The following is an 18,651-nucleotide window of genomic DNA, read 5'->3' on the forward strand; positions in this document are numbered from 1 at the left end:
TATGCTTTAGGTGTGCTTCCCGCTCTTCTGTCACCACTTTCCTCTAATCCTGTTTCAGCTCCATTTGAGCAGAAATGCACCAATTAAATCAATTCTAGCTGACTTTGATCTGCTTCCTCCAAAACTGCGCAGAGATTTTAAAGCACACACACTCTGAAACACACACTTGAAGTTCTACTCCCTCAGCAGCAGGGGTCAACACACTCTCCGTCTCTCCTCCCTCCCTCCCTCCCTCCCTTGCCATCATCTAATCCTCTCCACACTGGGAGCTTCAGCTGAGAGTAAGAGCAAGATAAGAGACATTTTTGTCCTCTCTGTTCAGCTCACTCTTCTCGTTCCATTTCTCCTCTCGCTACTGTTTTTTCCTTTTCTTTCTGAAATGGGATGTGGAAATTCCTCTCCAGCCAAACACATGACTAACAACAACAGCAGCAGCAAGCGCAGCAGAGGTGAGGACACTGAAAAACTGAACATACTGTTAGTCATATGGAGCAGCTGGCAGGTTTAAGGTGTCTTATTTTGCCTTTAGAGCTACTAAAGGTGCTTTAGTAACTTTTTTATGTCCTGCAGGTGTTAGCGGTCCAGTCTGTAGAGTTTTTGACTTTGGAAGCTGTAGGAGGTGAAAGCAGAGTCCACGTCTGTCTGCTCAAAATCAATTAAAGTTTTCAGGGATTTCTGACACTCCTGGAAACGCTGGAAAGCAATTCATCTGTAAGGTTTAAGTTGCAGTTTGTGGTGTTTTGCTGTTTCAAAGTTCACTTGTGCTTTTACTTAACTATAATTAAAAGCAATCAGGATCGACTGATTGTACTTTTTTATTGTTATCATTTGGGTTGTTTCAAAAATAATTTAGTGTGTGATTTTAGTCATTGTGTGTGTCTTCAGGATGGTTTTGTGAGTAATTTTCTGTTAGTGTCTGTTTTTTTTATTATTATTATTTGTTTTCGGTCTCTTTCTGCTGATTCGTTTCCCATGTTGGTTGTTTTTAAGCGTCATGTGAGTCACTATCTGATGGACTGATATCTCTTTATGACTTACCTCATTTTCCATCTCATTTTGGGTTGGGGTTTGTTTGTTTTTTTGCTTCTTGTGCATTTTTTTGAAACTCCTGGTTTGTTCTCTGAAGGGAGGGAGAATCATTTCCATTTGTTTATGTCTGTCTGTCTGTTTGTTAGAAGTCTAGCGTCTGTAGTTTTCAAGATGTTATGTTCAGGTTTTATCTGATGATCGATACCAATAACAGCTCGAGCTGATTTAATTTTGGTGAAAATCTAGTCGAGGTCACACCAGATGTAAAAATCTGTAACAACTGTATATTACCCACAATTTTTCAAAGATCGTCTTCAAACTTCACAACAATATACGAGGTCTTGGAGAACTTGAGTAGTTAAGTTGGCTAAGGATTTGACCTTGATTGTTAGTGCCCAAGGTCAAAGTTGACCTTGAAAAAAAGAATTCAAGAAACAATATCGAGTAATATGTCATATTAAAGAGCATGGTGGGAGCTGTGCAACACACTTTTTCATTTTTTTAATAAGACATCCTATGATGTCATAGTGATGTCAAACTTTCACAGAATCACACACTGCATGAATATAGATTAAAATCTCGAAGCCAGTTCTGCTCAATCATCTGGGTAAAGGCCAGGCCATAGGTCAATGGTCAGACATCAGTGTGTTTTTTAGAAAACAGGCTGATGTTGTCATGAAACAGTTTTGATATAACCTTTGTGGGGTGGGTAGGTGGGGGTGGGTTGGTGTTGTCTTTGAACTAATTTGTCTCCTCCTGGTTGTCCTGGGCCACTTTCAGGTGGATTTACAAACTGGCTCATCCATTGAGTCATTTTTCTATTTTTTTTTTTTTTTGTGATCTTGTTGTGTCTCCTTTTTGTTGTTGGGCATATTTGCTACTGATGCACATGTTATACAACAGTTTAATGTGAAATGCTTCACATTTTAATTCCCAATAAAATATTAGAATTATCTGAGGATTAAGTATGGGGACCTCATACCCTAAATTTTGAACATAAGAACATTGGAAAGGAAAAAATAAGGTAATGGGGAAGGGAACAAGGAAAGAAAGAAAGGAAACATGGAAGGACAGGAACAAGGAAGAAAAGGAAAAAGGAAGGAAACAAGGATTGCAAGAAGCAAATGAAGAAAAAGAATAAAATAAAGGGAAGAGAGAAAGAAGGAAGAGAAGGACGGACGGAGAGAAATGAGAGGGAGAAACTTTTAATAATCAAGATTTAATGAGAAAAGTTTATAAAACACGACAGAAAGATGAATGTGTCAAAGTGTCAAAGATCATTTATCTGGTGAGGAAATTATTGGTGATTGTTGAGCTGTCACAGCTGTTTGAATATGACTTTTGAAAAACAAATCATCCGTTTTTCCAATTTTACAAAGTTTTCACCACAAATACCCAAAGTAAAGTTTTCATGCCTGTCTACTTTCTCACCGTGGCTCTTTGCTCTAGATAAAACAAATACTGAATTTTCAGTGTGTGAAAATGTCAAAATTGTTTTTTTACAAAGTGATTTCAGTGAGCAGGAATGAATTTAACTCCCGATTGATCTCGTTTCTGTCACTGACTTCAGATCCTGCTGAGTTTTCATCAAAGCTGTGAGTAAAGTTTCAAACATATTTTCATCTTGAAACATGTCACTGTTGTTTGACCTTTCTCTCATGTTGTCTGTTAACATAAATCAGCTGACTCTGTGTGTGCGTGTGTGTCGACAGATCAGTTGAGTCAGTGCCAGAAGATGACAAACGGAAGTCAGTCATTCATTTTTGATTATAAAATCTTTTTATCTCATTCGTCACAGTCATCCAATATATGTCTAATGAGCTGATCTGTGCAGCTGACTCTGTGTGTGTGTGTGTGTGTGTGTGTGTGTGTGTGTGTGTGTGTGTGTGTGTGTGTGTGTGTGTGTGTGTGTGAGATCAGGAACTATGGAGGTGTGTACGTGGGGTTGCCTACAGACCTGAGCAGCATACCCCAAGTCCAGATTGGCTCACTCAGAGGTAACACATCCACGGTATCAGCTGATAGCAATTTCATTTTTTATACTTATACAGCACCATTTCACATCAGCAGTGATCTCCAGACACTTTCTATAGTAAGGGGTAGATTCTGCAACATCAGATTGAGAACTCCAATGATCTCACCCATGAGCAGCACCTGGTGAAAGTGAGGAGGAAGGACTCTTTTTAAACTGGATAAAATTCATGTAGAGAACTCAGACTGTAGAACTAGTTTGTCTTTGCAGTTTAGCAACCTCAAGATATCCAGATCTAAGCTAATGTTTTCCCACGGGAATCTACTTTGGGACCTCTTTCATTTCCTATTTTTTGGATTTGAGTAAGGATGTTCAAGCAGAAAGACACCTCTAAGCTGATACCCCCATTTATAGACATGTTTCATCTATCCCACAGCAATGTCACATTGCATTTCATTCATTTAAATTGGATTAACCTAAATGGTTTTCTACACCTGGGTTTAGTTTCCAATGGTCTACAGCTGAAGTGCTTGCTAAATACAGTACTGTGCAAAAGTTTTGAGCCACCCCTCATTTATTTGTTCTGATAGGAAAATGGATGCAATTATTTATTTTATCGTCAACTTTATTCTTCAACAAAGCCTGAACTATCTAAGGTAGCGTTCTACTAATTTCTTTAAGTAGTCTTGAGGAATGGTTCTTTAGTAATCAAAGCTCTTCTTTCGATGTTGGCTCCTCATTGTTCTGTTCTCTGTCAAGATAATTGCTTTAATAAAGCTGAGGTCCAGGCTAGGGAGGCCAATGCATGACTGATTGTGTTCCACTGTGTGTTTTTCTATCCAGGTATGATTTTACTGTGTTTAGGTGTGTATTTAGGATCATTGTCATGCTCACTGTAAATTAGAAGCTTTCCATATGATCTTGGATGGTGAATCAAAGTCTAATGGTACTTTTCTGTATTCATTATTCCACCATACTCCAACACCAGTGGCTGATCACTGTTACACCTCTCTCCTGACCTCCTCTGTACATACTGATGACGATTAGAATCAAAACTTTCTGATTTGGGTTCATCTCTCCATCAGGTCTTAAATGGTTTCACGTAGTCCTACACCTCTACAGTTTATTCTTCTGGTTTAAGGACAAACTGCACCCTTCTGATGAGGTATGCAAGTCTTCAGCTATCAGTTCTTTGGGAATCACCTAGTTGGTGTAAAAATATTATTTTATGTCTGTTAAATTGTGTTATCTTTGGCATTTTTTGTAAACTGAACTAAATAAATGAAAATGAATGTGTCTCTGTAACAGGCTGCTAGTAACGAGGTGTCTAAAGATTGGTTTCTTGCTAAGTTGTCTCATGAGTTAGGTGGCTTTTTATGCTTAAATGATTAATAGGTCAGATTTCAGAGGCTTAACAAACAAAACAACTCCTCTGAAAATGTTCAGCTACAAGAAGTGGACTGAAAATGAGGAAAAAAGAAGCCAATGTCCAAAGAAAAATTTTGAAAGACTCACAGAAAACCTGGAGAACTACTGGTAAAGGGCACTTTAAAAATTACAAGTCTGACTGCTTGGAAGGAATATATAAAGAAATGAGGGGTGGCTCAAGACTTTTGAACAGAACATAATAGAAGCTGTTTCAAAACCAGGCGTGTTCAAATCCAATAAACTGTGACATACAGGTGATCTAAACCAATTGAATATAATGACATAAATGATTACCAGACTAAGTCTGACCTCCTTTGACCTTGTATGAGTTTCTATGCTCTGCGTCCTGGTTTGTTTGCTGTGGGGTTATGATGGAGCTGTTGTTCTGTTTTGAGTAGGAGCAAAAAAACTGAGTGCAATGCAAAGTCTGAACACATAAACAAGGAGGAACCACAGTGCCATAAACTTAATGTCTCTGCCCACATTATATCCCAAATATGATCAGAACTCATGACAAGTAAACAAGCACATCCTCAATTTCCTGTTGAATCTTCAGGGTCACGAGAGCCTGGGAGAGAGAGAACTCTGGGCACGCTGTGTGTTCGTTAGCATTTTATTATTAATGTGTGTGTGTGTGTGTGTGTGTGTGTGTGTGTGTGTGTGTGTGTGTGTGTGTGTGCGCGCGTGCGCGCGCGCGATGTCAGCTCCGTATTATATAATGTAGTGATGCTACGAGTGCATTTAACATATTGTTTGAGTGTGTGTGGAAGTTAATTAATGAACTCATCCTCTGCTGCAGAGCCTCCGAGAGACTCGCTGTCCCTCAGGAAACCGCTGTGGGGGGACTGACTCTGGTTTTAATGAAGAGCCAAGCCTGCGCATGCTTCACTGTGTGAGTGACGACCTCCTCTGGTTCCTCTCCACAGTCTCATTAATGAGAGCTGAGATGTTACATCAGTGGTAAAAGGGCCAGTGTGTCTTTGCATTGTACAATTTTCCCATCATGCACCATTAAAGAGTGACGTGGATCCTCAATTCAAGGCTCGGGCAGTATGATGATACATTAGGGTATTTAAAACATTTTAATGCAGCCAAAAAACAGATATGGACACAGTGTTATGCACTGTAGTGCATGAAAACACCATCAGAGGGCAGTAACACCGCAGCTGAGCTCAGTAAGCTGTGAAAGACTTGTGAACAAAGTACAAGAGGTGAACTGTTCAAGAGTAATCCAGGTTTAATAAAGTGTTAAAAAAATATTTAAAAAAAAAAACAACATATATAAAATATAGAAAAACTATTTTTTATACTTTATACTGTATTTGTAAGGTATAAAAATAAAATGACACCAGTAAAGACCTGAAAAGTATGGAAAAACACACTTTGAAATATAAAGACATGGCAAAAAAAGGTGCAAAAATGGCAAACAGACTAAAATAAGAAAGAAAATACCAGTAATGACCTTTAGGACACACTGACATCCAAACTAAGAGCTCTGCATAGATCGAATGCTGCCCATCGAAGCCTATTTCAGTCTGTGCTTCTCTGTGAACTGATAGGTACAGAGGAAGAATGACACAGCGCGAGAGAGTTTGTCGAGTGAGGAAAAAGAAACCCTGCAGGCGTTCATCAGCTCCTCTGTGTTGTCATCAGGAACCCAGCGAGTCTCCACTGAGCAGCAGCAGCACCCAGCAGAACCAATTTCATCTCTCAGCGTCCCCTCAGAGGCTTGAATGGGATCAACTCCACCTGATTCAGCTGACTGTGGCGACCCTGACAAACTGATTAGAGAGTCCGGATGTAGATTTGGACCTGGACATTCAAATTGGTCACAGTTTGCTGCTCAGGCGACGGAACACTGCAGGCTTTTTATTCCAGGCAGATGCACCAGTGGGAGCTCAGCATTTGGCCTCATTGGAGTGATTGGTAGCTGCCAGCTGTCCCTATTACATTTGTACAGTTTTTGTGAATATTATGGCATAGCTCCTCTTGTCATTGAAAAATTAAGTCATTAGGTATGCTTTATGTGTTTTTGTATTGTCAGCCAATGGCTTCAAGATTTTTGAATGATTCACGTGAGATTAAACTGCTCACAGAACACGATATGCTGCTTACAGCTCAGTCACATTAGAGGAAAAAGGACAGCAACCTTCTGGCAGGTAGGGAAATTTGTTGGTTGAATTGTTCGTTGCAAACTAAAAGACTACCCATAAGTTGACCATACAACACTCTCAACCTCTGGGCAATTACATTTGATCCCAATGCAATTGCACAGGTAGCCTTGTGGGATGGAACCTGTCGGCAAACATCTTGATCTATGCTCAATCATCCAGGTAAGTAAATCCCCAAAAGTTGATTCTGTTTATCTGGATGTAGCGTTTTCAGTGGGAGAAACGTTTCATTACCCATCCAAGTGAGTTCTTCAGTCTCAGCTGACTGCAGGTTTCCCCAACCTTATAAACAGTATGGTACTCATGGCCATTGATCAGTGGTCTTTAATCCGTGATCTTTGATCAGTGGTTGTTGTCATGAGAATTTGCATATTAATGATTAACGAACTGACCTCACAGCCCATTGTTACTTCAGTGGTGCTAGTTTCAGTCATTATGCAAATGTATTGTCTATAAGGTTGGAGAAACCTGCAGTCAGTCACTTGGATGAGTGACGAAACGTTTCTCCCACTGAAAACGCTACGTCCAGATGGACAGAATCAACTTTTGGCGACTGTCTACAAACAGTTGCAGTTTGACTCAGACTGTCTGCAGTTGCTCTTGGATTGATTGGCGAAGGTTTGCAAATAATTTGACCGATTGCCAATACAATGCTATCATTCAGTCATTTTGCACCACTTAGTGCAATTCATCTGCAATGCATCTCAAAGCAGCACGGGACTCAGCTGGTTGCAGAATGGTTATGTTCCTATACAAATACCAGGTTGCTCAGCGCCTGTTTCATTCTGCTGTTAAATTGCCGTCCTGCAGCAACTACGTCACTATTTGTGGAAGATTTTCTGTTTGAAGTCTATGAAGTGCCTATGTGGCAACATATTTTTAATGCTTCACTGCAGTTAACTGCCTTATCAGCACAAACAGACTGCATGTAATTGCCAACTTCAGCAACTTCAGCCCATCTTATTTTCATGATTTCATTTTAAAGTTCACTGCACACGGCCACAGTAATTCTGTCCTTGCTGTGGACTCCAACCAAACTTTGGCATACTATGACGTAAATGTTGCCTTCACCAGTTGTTGTAACCACAGATGTAAACTATAAAGAATGGGCGTGGCTCCCCAGGAACAAGAAGTGGAATAAACCTGCATTCTTTCTTATGGCCAGCAGGGGGCAACCCATTTTGTAGGGGAAAATGAAGTTTAGGGGAAATTGCTCCACTTCACACTTCCTTTATGACCTGCTGATGATTTTATGGTCTCAGTTGCAAACCTAAAGTGTGACTGAATAAAACATGATGCTCATTTTATATAGGTTTTGATCCAATTGGGGTAAAAATGGTGCAGTCTACGACCTGTGAGTAAGAAGTTGCTCTCTATCTTACTTGAATAATACCTTAGTTACCTAAAAACCATACCATATAAGTTCAAGGAAATTCCCTGGAATTTATAGGCCTCCTCAGAGTATTCACACATAAATGAAACTGAGCAGGAAACCTGCCATCATCCAGCTTCAGTGGTGCCAGTGTTGTGCCAAAAAGTGATTTCCAATGTTTGCGTGTGTTTTTTTTATGTGTAATATCGTTATGTATGTTGCTAAATAGACTTTGTAATACCTGTTCACCAAAGGGGTTATATATAAAATTTAAAAAATTACCTGTTTCTCAAGTATCTTTGTGACTGTGTTATTGCACTTACATTATAATCAATCAGCTCCCTTTTGTCCACTTAAAATATATTTACAGAACTATTTTCACATTTGTTGCAATTTCAGCTGTCCTCTTGGCCAGATTACTCTTAAAAGAGACATTTTTAAAGTCAACAATATTTTTTTTAACTGCATACATAAAGGATACATAAAAGTCACTGCCAAAAAGTGATTGCAGCTTCTACCTTGTTACAGGAATGTTGTTTGTTGCTCAAGATGACGTGATATCATTCATGAGGGATACATTTGACATATGTTTCACATATTATACATCAACAAGTTATTTATAGCAGTTTAAATACAAGCAATCAGTTTTTGGCAAATACCGGAAATCACTTTTTGGCAGACAATCACTTTTTGGCACAACACCGGCTCTCTCCTTCTCCTCAAAGTTTCAGTGGACGACATCTTGATCCACATTCGGCAGTTATTATTTTGATTTTCTAAAGCAGCTCTTCCAGCTTCTAAAATGTGAAAATCTGCCACAAATCTTTGATGTTGGGCAAAGTGTGGTGGTAGTCGTGATGAAAAAATTTCTAGCATTCACTGTAAACCTTATGAACTGCATTCATTCATGCTGTTAATTACCTTTGAGTTTTAGATCAACTGTAAAAAGCTTTTTTGTTTCTGTCTGTAAATAAATCAGACGACTATGTGTCTAAAGCCATCAGGAGAAAACCAGCAGTTAAGTTCACTTTTAACCCCCCGTGTTATATGTTAGAAGCACGATACAGACGATGCATAAAGACGATAACTGTCCGACTGTCGCTCTGACAGTCGATAATTATTTTTTCTGAATTCCAAGCAGATTTTATGAAGCATGTAATTTTTGAAGGACAAAAGCTTCAGGTAAGTTGGTTCCTTTCCTTTATTTCCACTGTGGCTTCTGGAGAAACAGAGAGGAAAACTCCAGGGCTGGAAAGATAAGGGGCGTTAATCTGAACCATGTATGTGTTTGTACCCTGGAAAGAAGCGAGAGTACTTGGAGATATCCATCCAGATAATAGGTGGAGCACAACTCCACACATCAGGACAAAGGCTGGATTCAAACCCCAGCAGCGGTACTCAGCACTGTGCAAATGTGCTGAAACGTAGAAAAAAAAGCACTTGAACACACTGAGTGAATAAGGCTGGTAGCAAAAAAGCCCTTTGAGTGAGAGTCCTCACTTGGTTACCTGCTAAATTAGCCTAGAAACTAGAATTATTGGTCAGACAGTTGCATTAAAAATCCTTCAACAGCACCAACAAGGTGCAGACGTCCAGTTCTGGGACTTCAGTAAGCTGAAGTGAAGCTGAGCAGATAGCTAGCAGCTGTTTCACATGCAGCTGGAAAAACCTGGTTTAAAGCTGAAATGATTCCAACTCAGTTTCTATAGAGTAAAGATTTGCTTTATTATTGTTATACAGAATATATTTGTAGTTTTGGAATTTTTGATGATGTCATCATGGATAGTAAAAATGATTCAGTTTGAGCTGCAGTGTATTACACAACCACAGCTTTGGTCAAGCAGTTCTTCCACTTATTTTAGGAATTATTGGGAAAAAAAACTCGCAATGTCTGGCATTTTTACTGCTTTTTCCCATCAAACACAACATTTGCCTCTGTCAGTGCGCCCCAGGGTGGCTGTGGCTACAATGTAGCTTGCCATCACCGGTGTGTGAATGTGTGTGTGAATGGGTGGATGACTGGATGTGTAAAGCGCTTTGGAGTCCTTAGGGACGAGTAAAGCGCTATACAAATACAGGCCATTTACCATTTTGATTTGAATAATCAGCCATAACACCTGAGTTAAAAATAAATATTTTATTTGTTTCTGGAACAAAACTTTAGCTTTAATGCAAACATTCCCCTCCTGTTGTCAGCAGCTGAAGCAGAACAAACCACAAACTGCCAGCAGAGAGGGAACGAGTGTCAGCTGTGACCTGCACAGGTGCAAGAATCCACCAATAGGCTTAAAGTGCGCAGGAACGAGTGTGTGGTTTAACAAACTGAAGTCTGTGGGGTTTGGAGGCCAACACTGACGCTGGAGGAGAGGGCGTTTCAGCTCAGCCTGCAGAAGGAATGTGACGGCTTAAGGGTCTAAGTGAGAACGACAGGTCTGAAGAAAATTACGTTAAAGTTTGGTCTATTTATGCTCTCTAATTAGGCTGAGAAACTCTTCATGCTGGAAGCAGGTACTGAATGCATGTTAACCTCTCCTCCTGCCCCAGTGTGCTAGTGGGGGATCTCAGAGCTGGAGGTTCGTCACTAAAACGGAGGTAGCTGTGTGGTTTGCTTGTTTTGGCCTTGTCCGGCTGCTTTTTAAGGCTTTACTTTTCTAGTTTGCACAGTTTTTTTAGGAGCTCCCCATTAATGTTCGGTCCTGTAGTCCAGAGCCCTGATGTCCTCTCCTGCAGCCAGCTTCCTGTACAACTGAGACAGCTCATCACGCCGCGGCACCTTCGACTCCGGCGTGCAGGGAATATCAAAGTCCGACGACTGCTGAGACTCCGATTGGATGATTCCATCATCCCCCTCCTCCCTCTGTTTCTGCCCATCCAGCTCTGGTTGGATGATCAGGGTGTCGGGTAAACACGAGTCCATGTTCTGAGAGGAATGATTGGACTGTGAGCCGGACAGTGTCAGGCTGAAGCCATCGGGGGCAGTTTCTTCGTCGCTGAACAGATCGGGTGTCTGCGAGCCCGTCATCTCAGAGCAGCAGGACTGTGGTTGGCTCCTGAGGCTGTTCTGGCTGTCGGTCAGAGTCTCGGTGGTGAAGAAGTCCTCCCACCTCGGAGGTTGAGATGAAATGTCCTCCGGCTGTCCGGCTCCAACCTTTTCCTCATCACCTTGCTGCTCCTCCTCCTCCTCCTCCTCCTCGCCGTTGGACTCGGTGCAGTCGACGTAGTTATGAGCAGCAGGCTGGGCATCGGTAATGGTCAGCGGTAAAGACTCCTCCACACACACAGGGAGTGCTGTTGTTTCAGGAGTTCCCTCTACTTATAGAACAAAAGAAACAAAATCAAACAAACAGTAACAGTGAAGTACTCAGGGCAAAAAAATACTGCAACATGACATCACTTCCTGTCGTGACATTCATATCCTACAGCGCTCAGGAAAATTAAAGGGCCTACTCGATCATCTCAGCTGAACTTCCTCAGACCCCGTGAATCCATTTCAGCTGCTTTGGTGCAAATCAAAGTGACAGCAAGTAACTTGCAGGTTTACCTTTTTGTACTCCCAACTTCTTCCTCACTGGTGCCACGTCGAGCCCATCAAACAGCTCATCATCGCTCTCTGACTCTGAACACACAAACACACATCAGCCTCGTTTTAATGACTGGTCTAGCTTATTGAAGCACCACGGCACATTCCTGCCTGTTGTTCAAACGCTTATAAAAGCGTCGCCTCCTGTGTTTGTGTGAAGAAGCTGAATGAAGGGCAACGCGTGAGAGGCACAAACTGGGCCAAGCAGTGATCTGTAAACAAGCGTGTGGCGGCAGGCCCGCGTGCTGTTATGGAGAGCACCTGTCATTACGAGTGTGTTTGTGTTACCACAAGTAGGTCGCTGCACCCTGCTGCGTTTGAGGACTCCCAGAGGTTTGTAAACAAACGCCGCCTCATCAGACTGCTTCCTGCACATCAGCTTCAACCTGATCAGACATGCAGAAATGGCGTCGTGTTAAACGGTTAGATTATTGAATAAAGACAGCAGTAAAACCCTTTAAAGTTACCCCAAGTTACATTTGATTATAAATCAAGTAAAAGTAAGTTTAGACTTTTACATTTGTACAATTAAAATGAAGTCGACTCACATCTGTGTGACTTCAGTCAGTGTTCGACCAATGGGGATGACACTGGGGTAGATGTTCACCGGCTGGAGGTATGACAGGAAGTCCTTAATCTGAAAATCAGGAGAAGCATAGCAACAGAAACAACATGAAGTCCTTTTAAAGTGGACTACTCTTCCAGCTTTGACTCTGATACAGCAGCTTTGATTCACAGTTCAAAATAATTCTTACTGATATCATAGTAGTTCTTAGTGCAGTCTTCTTCTGATTGGCTGCCCCTCATAAACAAAAGGTTTGAACAGCAAATGGGTGGGGCTTTGGTTTCATTGTCCAAACAGAAATAAACATGGCCTCAAACATTAGCACTGATGCGACACAAGTATATATCTACTCATCATGGGCATGGAATATTGGGATAGTTTTGGGTTTTTAATTCTCTGAACTGTTTTCCGAACCAGAATGGAGTGATTGTTTAGCACACATCTTTAATGACTTCAAACAAGAAGGTCCAAATACAATACTGTGTGAGTGGAAGTGCGTTTACCTCGGAGTAGGAGGAGTGGAAGCTGAAACAGGCTCGGTATGAACTGCCTCCTGTCCTGCATAAACACACAAAAATAAATTTGGAGCACAAAACCAAACTATTTCTAGTGAGTGCATGACGCTGGAGCTGTTCTTACTTTATTATGACGCTGGTCTTCTTGGTTCTTTCTCCAAACCACATCGTGGACGGTTTGATGCTGATGATGCGAAGAGGCGTCCCATCAGCAGCCGTGCATCCACACGGCAGCCGGTTTCCTTGGAAAAACTCTTCATCCTACAAACAAAAATCCCAGATAAAAACGTAGTGTCGCAGGAACGGAAATAATGAAAGAAGAAAAGATTTAGGTTTTGTATCAGAAGTGGAAATGGTTCGTTATCATAAATGCAGAACTACCACAAAGTTGTTTTGCAGAAATACTGGAGGTTCAGGAAAATAAATCTAAACTTCTGAAGTAAAGGAACCACGAATTTGTTTGTGAGAGGCTAAAACGGGACCTTTGGGTGTCGACAGGCGTGTATCTGAGTCCTGCGGTCGGTTGTCACGTAGCTTAGGATCTCCGGCATCTTCTTGAACATCGCCAGAGTGTTGACGTGGATCTGCAGGAAAAACAGTGGACTTCATGTTACAGTGATGATTATGAGGTTAATATTTCCATCCATGCATCAGTTTCTCCCCATATTTGATGTCTGTGGTTTACCAGCTACTGAAGTTTTACCCACCATGCCTCTAAACTTTTCATTAATAAATACTCAATGTAGCTTCCATAACTGTGTTTTAACATGTTTTATTTTATTTATTTATTTTATCTTATTTTTTATTTTACTTTGCTTATGCTATTTGTATATGTACAGCACTTTGTGAACCCTTGTTTTATGTGAAAGTGCTTTATAAATAAAGCTGGTATGGTATGGTATGGTATGGTATGGTGATGAAGGAAAGAAGGCTGACAAAAGAGACCTGTGTGTTGAACTCCTCTCCCAGGTTGATAAACAGGTACTCGTATCCATACGCAGCTTTACAGTTGAGCCACACAACGTGATGAGGACTCTGACTGATCCAGTTTCCAACCAACTCAGAGATTCCGGATAAACAGACCTCCTACGAACAAACAAACGAACACACACACACACACACACACACACAGGCTCAAATACCGATTAAAATCATAGAAAACTGACTGCTTCTAATTCATCATAATCATCCTGAGTTATAACACAAGTTATAACAAACAAGATTTTTTTAATGGAGGAAATTTCAGTGAGGTTATGACTTATTTACAATAAAAGGTTCATGTACTAAATATTAAGTTTGAGCGAGGTGTACTTAATGAACTGGCACCTGTCCCTGTGTGTTAACTGTATATCTCAGCAGTGACTGAAAACCAGCACGTACCCGCGATGGGATCTGGTAGAAGCGCGGGTCATAGAAGGTGGAGTCCAGATAGATGCTCTGAATGTCTTTGACCCTGTGAAGCGCGACACAGCGGCGTGAACTTAGCGCTCCAAAACAATCCGCATCTGAAGCTTACGTGAGCTGTCCAATCACAGCTCAAGAAGAAAACGCATTCCAGACACAGCGAATCAGAGAAACTCAGGATGAAACGAGGATGATGGCGATGTTTGGTGACTGACCTGCTGCCCGAGTGTAGGTGCTCCATTCTGGACACGTCTCCGACAGGCAACCTGAAGTCCCCTGTATACAACACGTTTCCATGGGAACCCTCAAACAGGAACCTGCGATACAAACAAACTACCAATTTGTTTGGTCTCCGATTTTCTCACCTGATCATGTGACCCCTTTAAAGTGTACACAGAACGCATTTTGAATTCCTCGAAGTCACAGGCGTTAAAGAGTGAAGTTTATTTAGCCGATTATGGAAAAATGAACAAAAACGGGAGCTTCAGACTGAGCAGGTGGGAGGGGAGGTGAAACTGAATTGTTTGTAGAAGAGATGTGTTTAAGTTCTCCTGGGTCTCCTGGTGTTTGTTATACTCTGTAACAAACCCACAAGGTTACATACTTTCTCTGTCAGTGCGCCCCAGGGTGGTTGTGGCTACAATGTAGCTTGCCATCACCAGTGTGTGAGTGTGTGTGTGTGAATGGGTGGATGACTGGTTGTGTAAAGCGCTTTGGGGTCCTTAGGGACTAGTAAAGCGCTATACAAATACAGGCCATTTACCATTTGACCCTGAAGTCACCTTATATCATATATTTCCTGACCAGCTGTAACAAAACCTCAATAAGTAAAAGATCAGAAGATCTAAACAATAGATTTCTCTGTGTGAGTTGTGTTCTGAGTTGTGATTAAAGTTTTGGGTGTTTTGTAAAGGATCTGCATGAAGCTTGGGAAGAGTGAAATCCTCCAAACATACAAATGTTGGTGGAAAATTAAACTCACATGACGGAGCCAGGACAGTGACCTGCTGGAAGCAACGTCACCACGACCTCTTCTTTCTGTCAGGGTTAAAAACAACAAACTCACACATATGGATGACAGGTTGCATCTACAGCTACATATCTGACTTTTAGTAGTTTCAAATTCGACACAGAGCCAGACTCAAACCGATGAGTACCCAGTACCTCTCCTGATGCTTCGTCCACGAGAGAAATCTGAGTCGGGCTCTCGAGCTCAAGAGGAACCTGAACAGATGATTTAACAGGAGAGATAACTCACTTATATAGCTTCTGTTTAAATATTTAAAAAAACAATCTGATAAAAGCAGAGATGTGTACTCACGATGTATTCCTCCCAAAAAGCGTACTTTGGATTGTTCAGCAGCAGCTCTTTGGTTACAAAGGAGCAGTAAAGCCTCACAGTGCGACTGCAAACAACAAACTTATATTCAGTCCTGAGTTACACGCTCATTAAAGCAGTGTTAGGTTTTAATTTACACAGCAGGAACAATTCATCTTTCCAATCAACCATGGGGCTGCTTGATGCCCATAACGCCCACAACAAGCAGCTGAACTGCACCCTCTGTGACATAGTAACGTTTCACAGTAAGTTTAAAAGATGGTAAATTAGTGCAGAAAGGTCACAATTGTAATTCTTCACCCGAAGTCTGAGACAAATCTCAACTTTGACTCAAATATCTGAGCATCACTGGATTAAATATCAGTTTAACAGCACCCAGGCTTCACCTGAACTGCAGCTTCCTCTTCAGCAGAGGTCCTTTCAGCCCTTTCATGTGATCTGTTCAGTGAAACAGAGAGGACACCCGCCATCAGGAGGCCACACATGTAATATGTACCGTTTCTAACAACTCCGCCGGTGATGTGCAGGCGCCAGGCTCACCTTTGTGACAGTGGGAGAGGAAATATGCCCGGGCATGTAGGTTCTCCCTGTCGAACCGGTCCAGAGAGATGGTGGGGTACTCCTTCATCCGACCCGCAAACGAACTCATCTTCACTGCGACTATTTTATTTCACTTTCCTGTTAATTGTTCATGCGTACTTTTTAACGAAACCAACATATTTTTATTCCCAATACCGGTTTGTTTGTTTGTCCCGCCCACGGAACTGAGCTCCCCTTCTTCGCTTTATTTTTAAGACCATTTAACCAGTACTACCGCCACCCAGTGTCAACACGAAGTCCTATATTCCTGTCGAGCTAGCGAACTCTTATCCAGTAGTATTTCATCAGAGTGAGTTTAAGATGCTCCAGTTTCTCATTTAACATTAATATAATTTTTCAGCCACCTTCCCAGACTCTCTTTTCTTAATATTATTATCACCAGTGAGATGGCATGTCGTTTGTGGCCATCTAATGAAACTCTTTGTGACCGCTGCCCTCCAACGTAGAAGAAGAAAATTCATGGTTACCAGGTAACCAACAAACGCAGGGTCCGTCCAAAAGTCGTCTACAGATCTTTTACTTAAAATAAAACGTTTTGGTATCTGTGGCGCGTCTGTAGGCAGAACTCCATTTAAAAAAGCCAAATTATAACATTTTTCTAAATGCAAATGAATTTGATATTTTTATTTACTTGTTGTTTTTTGTCTCGATCTTTCAGCATGGCTTACATATGGACATTAATATTTCTGACTTTTTTCTCAGAATTCTCCAAAAGAATAAAAAAAGACGTGGCCACTTTTTCCCCCGGTGGCCCTAATCCTCTTCCGTACTTACATGTAATACACAAAGAAAAATGTAATAGTTTGGGGGGCTATCCCAGCTACGAGCGAGAGGCAAAGGGTTTTAAATTATTTAAAAGATTTTTAAAATAAAATGGAGCAGTATCTAATGAGCTACTTTTTTAATAAAATCTAAAATGAACTAAAATGATATTTAACCACTTTGTTAAGCCGATACCAGTTTTCAAGAAAGTCCAACAGAATATTTTTATTGCATTAGTATAAATAAATAAATACATACTTACATACACACTTACATAAATAATACAAACTTAAATTTAAAAAATACAGTATTTAAAATCCTGCTTGTAGGTATTAAATCGACATAACTTACTTCCAGCAAAATCCGATAACTAGCGGGGAGATCTGTTTGTATGGGCTTAAAACCTGGGCCCTTGTGCTTTTGTTTACATCAGGCTGGAGCCTTACTGTGACCTGTCGTGTTCACTGATAACTGAGCCAAAGTCCATATGCAGAGCGGAAGGACGCTGACTTTAGACCTGCAAATCTGGAAAAACGGAGCACCAAAGAGTACAGATCAGATATTTTAGTAATTTAATCATATATTCTCTAACAGATTAATTAATTCAGCACTGAGCACACAGTTTTCTAACCCTGTAAACCATCAGAGCTGATATAATATGAAAATAATAGGGTTTTTATTTCCATGAGAGTTAGACAGTAGTTAGAAAAACCGATTTAATTATCAAACAATCAGTTTTACTGATGGTTTATAGATAATAATGCTTGTGTAAGAAGTATGTTAGACTCAAGGCCCGAAAGTGAGTCACGTTATCTTGAAGTGAAGTTGTATTCTGAGAAAATGCTTCAGTTACGTCATTGCAGGAATTTTTTTTCTAGAACAGATTTCAAGCAAGCTCACTCATGAGTTTCTCTTTCTCTGGGTCTGTTTTGCTGGGGTTAATCTCAGGGCCTGTCACACTGCCCTCATGTGATGCTAACATGAGGGGTGAGATTATGTATGGGCCCACTGCTTCTCAGATCTCAGGCTTCCCCCACCTCAAATCAACCCCAGTGGTTATTTAGCTGCCCCTGGAGTGTGTTTATGCTTATTAACTTGTAATTAAAGAAAGTTGATCCGGCCTTGCTACAGGCAGGAGGTGAGTGAAATACCATTACTTATATTACAGGACTGCTTTAAGCTGCTATGACAGAAGTCTTTTATTCTTCACACCGAACTCCATTCAGAGTTTGAGTGATTTAACTTAGCAGGGTGCTGAAATTGTTACGGGAAAATTTTGCTTTTAAATATCCAATTTTTAAAAAATCGTTTTTGTTTACCTGAAATCGTTTTTTTAAGAAATGTTTTGTATAAAATAACATATTTACCGGGTTAAACTGCAAAAAACTTAATTTAAAAAACAATTTGTGCCTATTAGTGGCCACTGTTACATTACTCTTACTTTTTTTAGACACGGCTCTTTTGGTTATAAACGGCTTTCAAATTGCCAGTTTTGTTTGTGTGTTTGTTGGTTTTGTTGGTTTTTATGGAGTTCGGCCTAAGCGTCGGCCCAACAATAATTCCACTCGCCTTTAACAGCAGAGAGCTTTTAATGGAAACTGGAACTCCCGAAATTTTGTATTTGCTATTTCTTAGAGGGCGCTCGTGAGCTAGTCCGCAATGGACGGCGACACAAAAATGTAAATGTTGCGTTGTTACAATTGTCTTCTGAAAATTTTCATCGTATTTTTAAACAAATCTGTTTTTACAATGACAAACATCATTCTACTTTAATTTTTCACAGGTTTCAAGTGCAGTTAAAAAAGCATTTCTGTGCTTATAAGGGACGTCACAGCACCATTACCAACTTTACGGCAGCTGCCATTTTGATTTCAGGCAAGAAGGCGGCAGCATCAGAGAATTTGTAGCAGCTAC

General features: G+C 40.8%; 2 protein-coding genes across 3 annotated transcripts; one reads left to right on the forward strand and one right to left on the reverse strand.

Annotated features, from left to right (window-relative positions):
• The first annotated feature begins 284 nt into the window (after positions 1-284).
• LOC146369559 (overexpressed in colon carcinoma 1 protein-like) lies at positions 285-9,050 on the forward strand. The gene is made up of 6 exons (XM_084909221.1): positions 285-449; positions 2,600-2,624; positions 2,742-2,777; positions 2,950-3,026; positions 5,229-5,321; positions 5,989-9,050. The coding sequence occupies exons 1-5, from the start codon at positions 380-382 to the stop codon at positions 5,276-5,278; spliced, it is 258 nt and encodes an 85-aa protein (XP_084765347.1). The 5' UTR covers positions 285-379; the 3' UTR covers positions 5,279-5,321; positions 5,989-9,050.
• Positions 9,051-10,094: 1,044 nt separating this feature from the next.
• Positions 10,095-16,398, reverse strand: dclre1c (DNA cross-link repair 1C, PSO2 homolog (S. cerevisiae)). 2 transcript variants are annotated; one of them, XM_084909179.1, is made up of 15 exons: positions 15,916-16,398; positions 15,762-15,813; positions 15,358-15,442; positions 15,201-15,260; positions 15,019-15,074; positions 14,252-14,353; positions 14,013-14,085; positions 13,578-13,718; positions 13,115-13,216; positions 12,757-12,893; positions 12,621-12,675; positions 12,101-12,189; positions 11,841-11,938; positions 11,514-11,588; positions 10,095-11,281 (listed from the first exon to the last, which is right to left on the reverse strand). In XM_084909179.1, the coding sequence occupies exons 1-15, from the start codon at positions 16,022-16,024 to the stop codon at positions 10,656-10,658; spliced, it is 1,860 nt and encodes a 619-aa protein (XP_084765305.1). In that variant the 5' UTR covers positions 16,025-16,398; the 3' UTR covers positions 10,095-10,655. The 2 variants fall into 2 exon arrangements, with proteins under 2 accessions (XP_084765305.1, XP_084765304.1); XM_084909178.1 differs by having other exon boundaries at positions 10,095-11,284; positions 15,916-16,397.
• Between the last annotated feature and the right edge of the window lie 2,253 nt (positions 16,399-18,651).

This window comes from Perissodus microlepis, chromosome 17 (genome assembly GCF_051167445.1).
Source record: "Perissodus microlepis isolate ML-2025 ecotype Zambia chromosome 17, ASM5116744v1, whole genome shotgun sequence".
In the NCBI taxonomy this organism is placed as follows: domain Eukaryota; kingdom Metazoa; phylum Chordata; class Actinopteri; order Cichliformes; family Cichlidae; genus Perissodus; species Perissodus microlepis.

Excerpts from the sequence above, each read along its gene's own strand:
- LOC146369559 (XM_084909221.1), top strand. The coding sequence starts at position 380 with ATGGGATGTGGAAATTCCTCTCCAGCCAAACACATGACTAACAACAAC. Across the intron at positions 2,625-2,741 it reads GCTGAGTTTTCATCAAAGCT|ATCAGTTGAGTCAGTGCCAG; the intron begins GTGAGTAAAGTT and ends GTGTGTCGACAG. Across the intron at positions 3,027-5,228 it reads CCAGATTGGCTCACTCAGAG|AGCCTCCGAGAGACTCGCTG; the intron begins GTAACACATCCA and ends CCTCTGCTGCAG.
- dclre1c (XM_084909178.1), bottom strand. The coding sequence starts at position 16,024 with ATGAGTTCGTTTGCGGGTCGGATGAAGGAGTACCCCACCATCTCTCTG. Across the intron at positions 14,354-15,018 it reads CACTGTCCTGGCTCCGTCAT|GTTCCTGTTTGAGGGTTCCC; the intron begins GTGAGTTTAATT and ends TTTGTATCGCAG. Across the intron at positions 12,894-13,114 it reads ACGCCTGTCGACACCCAAAG|GATGAAGAGTTTTTCCAAGG; the intron begins GTCCCGTTTTAG and ends TTTTGTTTGTAG.